Source organism: Alnus glutinosa, chromosome 14, assembly GCF_958979055.1.
Source record: "Alnus glutinosa chromosome 14, dhAlnGlut1.1, whole genome shotgun sequence".
Taxonomy (NCBI): domain Eukaryota; kingdom Viridiplantae; phylum Streptophyta; class Magnoliopsida; order Fagales; family Betulaceae; genus Alnus; species Alnus glutinosa.
The window spans coordinates 7,153,678-7,165,417 of record NC_084899.1 but is presented as its reverse complement, the minus strand read 5'-3'; the positions used below and the strand labels follow the sequence as shown (position 1 = coordinate 7,165,417).

The following is an 11,740-nucleotide window of genomic DNA, read 5'->3' as shown; positions in this document are numbered from 1 at the left end:
TGCATTTTTAAAAATCAAATTTTCAAATCACACATTTTAAAATCGTTATTTTAAATCGCGTTTTTTGAAATCACAAACTAAAACTCACCTTACTATTCTTCACAGTCCAGACATATTCTCCTTCTTTCGACTAGGGGTGTAAACTCAGAGCCAATTCCCGGTTATTGAATTGCAATAACCTGCTCTGGAACCGGGGACCCCGATTACCCAGGTGAAACCAGTTATCCGGACTGGGTAGTGAAATTTTTTTAAAATAATACTTTTTGGGCCTATTCAACCAATATACATAACAAAATCCAGATGAAAAACTACCCAACAATCTAACAAACAAGCGAAACCCAGTAAACAACCAATATATACAAGAAGACCCAGTAAGGAAAAACGCACAGTACACCGATATATACACAAAACCCAACAAGGAAAGCACCGAAAAAATTAAGGACATCCAATATAACAGATCTACAAAAAAAAATGAACTAGATCTAAATAATCAACTAGATTATCATATCTACAAAAAAAACGAACCAGATTTACAAAAACATGAACCAGATCTACCAAAAAAAAAAAAAAAACCAGATCTACAAAAAATGATTATATTATAAAATAGATTAAAAGTTTAGATAAGTTGATAGATGCAAGTGTTGAAGAGTTGTTAGCGAAACTAGCAAAAGTGAGTTTTTGTTAGTTATTTTGTTAAAAATTTACGTAAACCATTGGGAGTGCTATAAGACTCTAAATCCCAAAATAAAAGTTAAAGCTCTATTTTTACACTATTTAATTATTCAACAATTCACTATCATTTTATGCTCTGTTTGTTTCGATGTAAAATGTTTTCCGTCGTAAAATATTTTCAATGAAATCATTTTTTTTAAAAAATGATTTACTTACAAATATTTTTTGGCGTTTGGCTTGAGACAAAAAAACCATCAACGACAAAAAATACCAGTGACGAAATCTCATTACTGGTCAGTAGGATTCCGGCCACTTTCACCGGATTCCGGCTATTGTTGCCGAATTCCAGCGATGAAGGCTGGAATCCGGCGACAATGGCCAGATTTTGGTTGTACTAGGAAGATTCCGGCCAATTTCATCGAAATCTCGGTTAGTCGGATTCCGGTGAAGGTGGCTAAAATTTGGCATAGTACGGCCTGGCCAGATTCCGGCTAGTTTGTAGGGGTGAAAACCAGGAACTGGTTACCAGTTATTGGCTAAAACCAGTAACCAGCTCTGGGGTAGTCGGTTGGCTAAAATCACCAATCGGCTCCGATAATTGGTCTATTTTGGCCCGGTAGCCACAACCAGGGGCGAAGGGAGGGCGAACTTGAAATGCCCCCCTCAACATTTCATCAAAGGGCAAACTTGCCCACTCTTGCCGTGGGTTTTTTTTTTTTTTTTTTTTTTTTTTTTTTTTTTTTGTCATAACTCAAACATTTTTTATTTTTGTAAGTAGGTAAAAGAAAAAAAAAATACAGCGTTGAGACTTGAGAGGTTGAAGAAGCGGAAGGGAATAAGGTAGAAGACAAGCTAACAAGGCAACTCTTTTAATATATACAAAACACACAGTTTAGAAATCTCAAAAGAGTCGAGAGTAATCAACAAGTCTACAAGACTACAACTCTACTTTACATACTTTAGAGTAGAACAACTGTAAGCCTGTAACAAGTAATCAACAAAAGTCATTAACTCTACGTCTCTAGTCCACAGTTTATGCTATCAATAAGTCATCAATAACTTAATAAAAAAAAAGAAAAAAGAAGAAGAAATCATTAATAACAACTGTAACAAGTAAAACGTTCTGAACTTATCAGATCGGGAAATGATTTTTCTACATCACATTACCCTATATTAATTTTACACCAAGATAAGGTGTGAGACCCATATATGTGAGTCCTATATACATAGGTCTCACACCCAATATGTCTTGGTGTAGAGTTAATGTAGGGTAATGTGATGTAGAAATAACATACCCCTATCAGATCAGTGTGATGTGAGTTGGTGTGAGTCGTGACTGTGTGCGACGTGAGTAGCAAGCTAGCAGTGTGTGGCTTTAGAAGAGGTCAGCAAATTTTGAACGGATCAAATTTTATTTTATTTATTTTTTTAAAATGACGGATTAGATCTTCACATTTTTTTTGGCTTTGAACAAAAAAATAAAAAAAATAAAAAAATAAAAGTAAAAAATAAACACTATTGTTAATTAAAGGTTGTTAAGCCGTGTGTGATGGTGGTATGTGCATTCAATCAAATCTCATCATAATATTTTATACTTCGAACTTCAGCCTTTGAGTTAAACTTGACGTTAGTGTTATTTTCTGTATTTATATACCTTTCTCATTCAAAGTTCAACCATTCAAATTAATTTCTAAACAAAATTCAACCTTTCACTTTCAGGTATGTAATAAACTTTCATATTGATTAAGATTTAAGCTTTTGTATCTTAATTGTTCTTTTCAATTTATTGTTCTTTTATATTTAGGTTGCTTTTTTTTTATAATTTTTTTTTTTTTTTTTTTTTTTTTTTTTTATGTTTAATTGTTTAATTTGTTTATAAATATATATAGTTTTTATTTCATATTTTAATTGTATAAAATATATAATTATAGTTGCCTGATATTCTGGAGAACAATGATTTAATTGAGCCACAATCAGCTTCTAAACGAGCTTGTATTGAGGCAAATTATTCTTTTATATGTAGGTTGATTTTGCCGGTTGCGACAACAATTGTTGAAAGAGCATTTTTAGCAATTAACATTGTTAAAAATCGTTTATGAAACAGAATGGGAGATTAGTGGATGAATGATTGTCTGGTTACGTATATTGAGAAGGATATATTCAAGACTATCAGCAATGAAAAAATTATGCAGCGATTTCAAGGTATGAAGACTCGTCGATGACAACTGAATTAAATTGCAAGTTACATTTATATGTTTTAACAAATATTTAAATTTTGATGAATTGTTTATTCATTGCGTTAGTTAAAAATTTATTCAACTTTAATTTTGTTTTATTCATAAAAAAAAAAAAAAAAAAAAAATCTTGCCCCCTAACCTAAAATCCTATCTCTGTCACTGGCCACAACAGCACTAAACCGATGAAAATATCCTCTGCAGATTGCAATAATCATGCCAAGAATATACAGAAGGTGAAATAAAGTGTTGAGCCCAAATAATTTTCAAAATTTTTAAGTAAGGCAAGGTTTTTTTTTTTTTTTTTTTGTTAGTATTTAAGTAAGTCAAGTTAATATTAATATATATTGCTCTTTATCGTCATCTTGCCAAAATGTTGACTTCGTGAATAAATATATAAATATATATGTATGTAAAAGTAAAACTGTGACTTGTCAATCTTCCAAGCATGAAGAAAAAGGCAGATTCAGGTGATGTTACATTTACCCATCAGTGTTGCCATCGCTGTCAATAGTTTCTACATGGAAAAATGCTAGACATTTAAACACTTTTTTCCAGAATTTGGTTCCAAACTGATGTGTCATAATCCTATGAGATTGTAGCACACTTTCCAAAATGATAGATCTCATGAAATTATAACACATTAGTTTGGAACCAAATTCTGGAACAAAGTGTTTGGATGTCTAGCATTCCTCTTCTACATGGCTGCTACCCTCAATATCACTTTCACATTCTGGTCCCCTTGGCTTGAATATAAACAAACCATGCCTCATGCCACGGCTGCTAAACAGCCAATCGTGAACATCCTACACCACTTGCAACGGGTTCTTGTTAACCAATGCAGTCTTGTTAACGTAAGGCTAATTTAGTAATTTTATTATTTTAATTTTTTTTTTAATTTTAATATATATTTTTACTATTTATATATATAGGTAACCGGGTATATATAAATGCTAAAACCGATAACCATTCCGGTAAAGTCGATTACCGGTTATTTTCAACCAGGTACCAAACCAGTTTTTCGGTTACCGGTTAGTGCTCAATTACTGGCCGAATTTACACCCCTACCAGTTTGGCACCGAATTCATGCAAAGGTGGCCGGAATCTGGCATAGTACAATCGGAGTCTGACAAACTGGTCGAATTCTGGCCGTAAGAGCCAGATTCTAGCCAATTTAAGCAGAATCTGGTTGCCGAAATCTGACGACGGTGCTGGATTTCCGCAGACTAGTGCCAAATTTCAGTACAGGCCGGATACCAGCATATTTTGCTGGAATCCAGTGATCTGATACCAAAATTGATGCGTTTGTGGTAGATTCCTACAAACGTGCCTACAAGAATGAATATTTTAATTTCAAAAAAAGATTTATGGTTTTTAAAACTGTAAATTGTTTTTCAAAAATTAAAAATGCTTTTATGGTCAAACTGAAAATGATTTTCATTGACCATCATTTTTAGTTGTACCAAATACCGAAAAATATAAAAATGGAGTATTAGTAAGAAAATCATAAATCCCTCCAAAGTAATAGTCATACTATTTAGGATGGATAATATTATAAAAAGAATTAATGTCTTTTTTGTCCTTTTAAATATTATATTACTTTTAAAATTATCAATAAATTTGAGATCATCCTTATTAAATTTTGTTCTATAATTACTCATTTTGGACACGTCGATATGATCCAAGGCGGGAAGTCCATTTGCGTGGCGTGTCAGTCAGTCATTTCCTTTCTTTTTGAAATTTTTATTCTGTGAGCTGTCACGTCCTTTCATTTTCACTTCCAATCTTAGAAGGCTTAGCAAAATATGGTGAGCGGTTAAAATTGACATATTCAATTGTCTCTCTTGGAGCTGACCAAACCAAATTCGAATTCAACTGCGGAGCTCTGGCGACCCGAGCATCCGGTTCTCCGGCGAAGTGCGAACTCTCTCCAATATTTTTATTCTCCGGTGAGACTCTCGCCGGAATTTCTCCACAATGTTCGTTTTCGCTTATCACAATGGCTCTTTCACTTTGATTCTCATATCGCGTATTCCCCGATTTTACGGTCTGTTTGGTAGCTGAGTAATAACCAAAACGACTGGTGTAGAGCTCTGGAATCTTCCTTTTCTTTTCGTACTTCTTGCGTAGTATCTGGCATTAGTTTTCTTCACAAATGTGAAATTAAAAGAAATTATTAGCAACAAAATTGAGAGTTTGTGTATTATTTTTATACTCAATTGTGATTCTTGGATTTTTATTTTGTTTTGCTTTCGTCCTTTTCTCAGCAATCGAAAACAGAGACTTCGATTTTTGTTTATGATTGCATGTCTTTTTGAATCTTAAGTGAGTTGAGGCTTTGTTTATTTGTGCGAATTATTAGTGAAATTGATTTTATTGGTGATTTGCTTGACATATCTGAGTTTTCGCTTCAGTTGAGTTGAGAATTTGAGTAACGTTTGTGGGAAATGAGCTTGGAGAGAACATGAAGAGTGTGTCGAGAAAGATCGGGAAGTATGAGCTGGGCCGAACCATCGGGGAGGGAACTTTCGCAAAGGTTAAGTTTGCGCGGAACACAGAGACCGGCGAGAGTGTAGCCGTGAAAGTTATGGCCAAGAGCACCATTCTTAAGCACAAAATGGTTGATCAGGTACTATATTGTTGCATAAATGCTTGAAAGAGTCTTATATACAAATTGTATGCATATGCATGTTTCTTTGATAGCATCCATATGAATAATGGTTATCGTCTAATTACTGAATTGGCTATGTTTCCGAATTCCTAGCTTAGTAGTGCACGTCTCTGGCTGCTGCTGATTTTAAGCGTGTGGTATTATCTGCCCCTTTTTTTCTCCTATTCAAGGGGTCAAATTGAAATCAATCTGTTGTTGCGTAGAGCAGGGTATGTTCAGTTTTTCGGCATTCATATCCACTTCTTATTGACTGTTAATGGATTCAAGACAGTGGCTTCTGGTTTGTAATCAGCCTGCATTTGATTGCCACTAGTTGGTTTCTTATGGAACTATGTTTCTGTGGAATCTGATTATCTCGCCTATATTTCAGGATTTTATAGAGTTTTTATTTTATTTTATTTTTTGTTTTTGGGGTGAAATTTCAAATCATTACTATGTAATGGAACTAAATAAACATCTGAGACTGGGCCTTCAATTTCATTTTCCAGTTTACAAGTCCAATCAGATAAACTCAGCCTGACATATGAGTGCTCTTTGTGCCTGGCTAAGAAGATCAGACAACTAGTTTAAAAGTGAGATTAGTTCAATTTCTAGTCTACCACAAGGTTTAATAAAGATGTAAAAAAGACCTATGCCATATTCTACTCATTTTCTTGTTTGAATGGAAATTTTTTTTGTTACATAAGTGCCTTAAGTATTTCTTTCTATTGTAGAATATGATAATGATAGGGTTGGTTTTGACTTTCCTTTCTCTGTGTAAATGATTTGGCTTACCTCATCTTGTGCTGAGTTTCAGATTAAAAGAGAGATATCCATAATGAAGATTGTCAGGCATCCCAATATTGTAAGGCTGCTTGAGGTATGCTTTTACTCTTTAAAATATAATACCTATTAGTATAATGACTTTTCTCTAATTTTATTTCACATATTTTCGGCATTGATGACACTCCCTTTTGTTTTCTTTCATATTTATTTTCATTTCAAGGTTTTGGCTAGCCAGACAAAGATATATATAATTCTTGAGTTTGTAACTGGAGGAGAGCTGTTCGATAAAATTGTAAGGTTTCTCTTGTCCTTATGTACATGGGCAACGGCCAAGTCTATATGCCTTTTTGGTTGCTTAGCAAATTTGAAGCAAGATGATTTTTGTGTTACTAAAATATTAATGAGGCCTCTAATTTGTTAATTTTTAGATAATAAACTACTTGTCCCTATGCAGAACCTTTTATGCAGGAAATTTTAATGTTTACACTTGAATTTGATATACAGGTTCACCAGGGAAAACTTCCCGAAAATGAATGTAGACGATACTTTCAACAGCTTATAGATGCAGTTGAACATTGTCACAATAAGGGTGTATACCACAGAGACCTGAAGGTCCCTGCAATGTTTTTTGTGGGACTTATTTCTGATGTCAATTGTACTTTCTAGATATCATTTCTGGTCCTGACTAAATCTTCCTTCTTTTCCTTTGATGCACAGCCTGAAAATCTTCTACTTAATGCATATGGAAATTTGAAGGTTTTGGACTTTGGACTGAGTGCATTGCCCCAGAAAGTGAGCCTGTTTGCATTAAATAACGCAAAGAGTTTTAACTATGCATATATTTTTTCTTACTCACTTCCCCTCCCCCCCCCCCCCCCCCCTCTCTCTCTCTCTCTCTTGTTTATATCTATGAGCAGGGGGGTGATCTTCTTCACACAACATGTGGAACCCCAAATTATGTTGCACCTGAGGTATATTCGGTTTTTAAGATAAATAAACATTGGAAAGTGTCTATTATGCTTTGCCATTTAGTTGGACTCTCACAGATTCGTTTTAGTTGATTAGGCCAATGTGTTTGCTAATTGCTATCGCCTTTCTTTTTAACACTTTTGGATTGCTAGACAATTTGTATTGCAGATGTACGTATTTTTATATAATAATTCTGTATTGTCTGACTAAATAAAACCATGTTGAAATTTTTTGCTTAAGTTTCTAAAAGAGGATTTACTTGAGCGGATATAGGTTTTTCTCAAGTTTTGTCAATAGAAAGGATAATGTTGAATTACGTGCATGGGCTTAATCTCCACATTTTACCAAAGAAACTCCAAAATTAAATCTGGAGATCCTTTGGTATAATTTGGAAATTTTAGCCATCCCCGTAATTTGAATGCCCATTCCTGCAATTATGAGAAAAATACACAATTTTATTTTTATATGAATAAACAATCCATAAAGCTATGAACAAACTGACCTCCAAGGGAACTACAACCCAACAACAAAACAGACACAACACCATTACAAACTCATTTGCCCAAGTCTGAATTACAAAACACAGAACCACAGCTACTCAAACTCCCTGACTGACAAACAGACCCTCTCCAAGAGAACTACAACCAAACAAGTACAACAGAATTACAAACTTCTTTTCCTACAACTGAATTAGGAATAACCCAAATAGAACAAAGAGCCATATTCAAATCAGAATCTTTAAACCCATTGTCTTTTATACTTTTGTTCATCTTTTTCTTCAGATTAGGGGTTCTGTTGTATACTTCATGTGTAGTAAGATTGCGCTCTTTTGCGCTTATTTAATGATATTGAAATTACTTATAAAAAAAAAGGAAAAAAATGAAAAAAAAAAACAAAATCTTTAAACCCATTCTTGGAAGCAACTCTAACCTTCACATTCCATGATATGAACTTCAGTATATAGTTTGCTGACTTGTTTGCTTGTTGGTGGACTGGTGGAAAAACCCAGAGTGTTGTTGTGTGGAAGATGATCCTGTCTCGTGTGGTGTCTTTGGAGAGAAAGAAATGACAGAGTTTTGATGACAGTTAGTTATAGTTAGCGGAGCTTGAGTCTTTTTTATTTTTTACTCTTTTTACTTGGACAGTTGCATTTGTAGCTCCTTGGGAGCTTAGTTTTCATAATTTTCTCGTTCTTCTCTCCTTCTACCTAAGTTTTTTTTTTCTTCTTCTCTGTATACTTGAGTAGTGTTTTTCGCTCTTAACAATAATTCGATTACTTATCAAAAAAATATCTTCTTATGCTTTGAGGCAGCTTCATGATTGAGGATTAATTTAGGAAAATCAGAAATTGTTCCTATTGGTGAGATAGAGGATGTCGAGGGTTGGCTCAACTCCTTGGATGTCGGGTCGCATCTTTGCCTATGACATACTGGGGTTTGTCATTGGGTGCTTCTTATAAGGCCGTGTCTATTTGGAATGGTGTCATTGAGAAAATGGAACGTCGGTTGGCTGGATGCAAGCGAATGTATTTGTCGAAGGGTGGTTGGATGACTCTTCTTAAAAGTACTCTTTCCAACCTTCCTACGTATTACTTGTCGTTGTTCCCTATTCTAGTGGGCATGGCTAATCGTTTTGATAAACTTCAAAGGGATTTTCTATGGGGTGGTATTGGAGACGAGACTAAATTTCATTTAGTGAATTGGAACAGGATATGTACTCCATTGCATTCAGGTGGGTTGGGAGTTCACAATTTCATCCAGTTTAATCGAGCTCTTATGGGGAAATGGTTGTGGAAGTATGACAGGGAGAGAGAGGCATTATGGCGATTGGTGATTGATGTCAAATTTGAGAGTCTAAAGGGTGGGTGGTGTTCAAAAGAGGTGTTGGGTACTTTTGGAGTGGGTGTGTAGAAACATATTAGGAGGGGGTGTGATAAGTTTAGCGACTTTGTTTGTTTTGAGGTGGGGGATGGGTCACATGTCAGTTTCTGGTATGATTGGTGTAGTGGGGATAGATCTTTGAAGCAATGTTATCCAATTTTGTTTAATATTGTGAGGAATAAAGAGGCGATGGTGGCAGATAACTTGGTTGTTCAAAATGGAGTTACTCAGTGGAATGTTATTTTTACGTGTCCAGTCCAGGATTGGGAGATGGAGATGGTATTTTCTTTCTTCTCTCGGTTTTATTCGATTTCGGTTCGACATGGAGAGGATGACAGGTTAGTTTGGAACCTCTCCAAAATGGGTTTATTTGAAGTGAAGTCCTATTATGAAGTGTTAAATAGGAAAGATGGCCCATCATTTCCGTGGAAGAGTATCTAGCGTGTTAAGGCTCTGGCAAGGGTGGCTTTCTTTGTATGGACAACAGTTTTAGGTAAAGTTTTGACGCATGACAATCTGTGAAAGAGGAATGTCGTGGTGATTGAGTGGTGTTGTATGTGTAAAAAAAGTGGGGAGTCAATTGAACATCTATTACTTAATTGCGAAGTTGCTCGCGATCTATGGAGTTACATTCTTACTTTATTTGTGGTAGAATGGGTTATGCAATGAATGGTGCTGGAGTTGTTGACTAGTTGGGGCACGTCGTGTGGGTATGGTCCAGTTAAAGAAGTTTGGCGGTTAGTTTCATTGTGTTTAATGTGGTGTATTTGGCGGGAATGAAATGCGCGACACTTTGAAGATTTAGAGACATCGATGGTTGAGCTAAGGAACACGTTTATATTTGGATAGTGTTTCATCATAGCTTGAATGTTTTTACGTATGCAGAATTTTTAAATTTATTTTCTGTTCATTCCTCTTAGGGGCACTCTTGTATACTTCCTGTGTATTAGGGTTGCACCTCTCTGTGCTTTATTAATGAATTGACATTACTTATTAAAAAAAAAAAAAAACTTGCCCTCCAAAAATTCTGTGATTCCTTTGCATCCAAATATGATACACTACAGCCCTCAAAGCAACCTTGCATATTACAGCTCTCAACCCTTTTCCTCGTAATTTTTTCACTCCCCAAACTAAAATACTTTTCCAATTATTTTCAAAGAAACCCCATATACGCTTCCTCATTACTTCCCTCCACAAACGTTTGGTAAAACTACATTCAAAATAGCATATGAGCTCTACTTTCAATTCCATTTATGCAGAAATTACACTGATAATCCCTTGTATAGCCCCATTGCATCAATTTATCTCGAGTAGAAAGTTTGTTTTAGTTATCAACCAAATTATAAATGCATGCCTTGGGATTGCACATAAAAACCAGATTATTCCCCATCATGTAACCTCTGGTAATTTGAATCTTATAGCCTTCCAAGTTTTAGAAGTAGAAAATTGACTTGACCTAGAAGGAATCCAAGTAGGCTCATCAGCTTCTCCTTACTGGATTGAAGGAAGGAAACTCTGAATTGTCACCAAGTCCTTAGACCTAGCAGGCCTCCAAATCCATTGCTTATCCACCAAAACACTAGAAAGTTTAGCTTCCACGTGGCTTGCTGCATCATACACAACCTGAGACCCAAATTTCTCATATAAAGCACCCAGAGGATGCCACTAGTCTTGCCAAAGAAAAATGTTTTCACCATTTCCTACTGCATATCGTAAAAAAGTTATAGCTATCTTCCTTAGAGCATTAATAGCAGCTTCCCTTAGATTTTCCTTAAATTTAGGGAACCAAACTATTTTTTATTTCCCTATTCAAATAAACTCCATAATAGCTTTCCTTATCCTTTTCCTATACCATTTAAATAGTCTTTCAAATAAATGTTTAAGGGAAAGAGAGGAAAAAGAAAGCTAATTAAATATTATTTCAAATAAATGTTAAGGAAAGACAGAGGAAAGAAAGAAAAGAGAAAGCCTTTTTTTCTAAATAAAATAATGGAAAGGGAAGCAAAAGTGCTACCCTAAATCTAGGATAGCACTTTTGGTTCCCTTGGGTTTTCCCTGGTTCAAGGAACGCCAAGGGAGTTTGTTTGGGAGTTTGTTTGGGAGTTTTCTCTACATTTAGGGAAGGGAATGGGATTTATGGAGTCTGTTGCTAGTGCTATAAATTTATGGATCTTCTTCCAGCCCCATGATATATTTGAAGCTACTTTAATAGCCCAAAATGGTCTTCCTTTTAAAATATTCTCAACCCAAGAAACCCACAAAGACCCTGCCTGAGCAAAAATATTCCAAATATGCTTCAATATGGCAGCTTTATACCAATCCTCTATACGTTTCAAACCCAAAACCCCCTTCTTGTTTAGGGACACAAACTAAATGCGCCAAGCTACCTTTACTCCTAGAGCAGACTGATCAGTCCCCTTCCACGGAAAGCTATTAAACTTAAGTTCAATAGTCTTGATGATCTTCATAAGAAGAATAAACATGCTCGACCAATAAACTTGAATACTGAACATCACTGAAGATAGCAACTGAAATCTTCCAGCAAAAGA

The 11,740-nt window shown here is 35.1% G+C and overlaps 1 protein-coding gene across 5 annotated transcripts in view; it reads left to right on the top strand.

Annotated features, from left to right (window-relative positions):
- Nucleotides 1–4,699: 4,699 nt before the first annotated feature.
- The window catches only part of LOC133857000 (CBL-interacting serine/threonine-protein kinase 24-like), a 28,590-nt gene continuing 21,549 nt past the window's right edge, over nt 4,700–11,740 (top strand). For 3 of the 5 annotated variants that reach the window (XM_062292086.1, XM_062292084.1, XM_062292087.1), the window contains exons 1-7: nt 4,700–4,855; nt 5,321–5,535; nt 6,374–6,436; nt 6,563–6,634; nt 6,847–6,954; nt 7,060–7,134; nt 7,260–7,313. In XM_062292086.1, the coding sequence (XP_062148070.1) occupies nt 5,371–5,535; nt 6,374–6,436; nt 6,563–6,634; nt 6,847–6,954; nt 7,060–7,134; nt 7,260–7,313 (537 nt within the window). In that variant the 5' untranslated portion in view covers nt 4,700–4,855; nt 5,321–5,370. Of the gene's footprint in view, nt 4,886–5,320; nt 5,536–6,373; nt 6,437–6,562; nt 6,635–6,846; nt 6,955–7,059; nt 7,135–7,259; nt 7,314–11,740 lie in introns of all 5 variants that reach the window. The other 2 variants (XM_062292085.1, XM_062292088.1) reach the window with 2 other exon arrangements.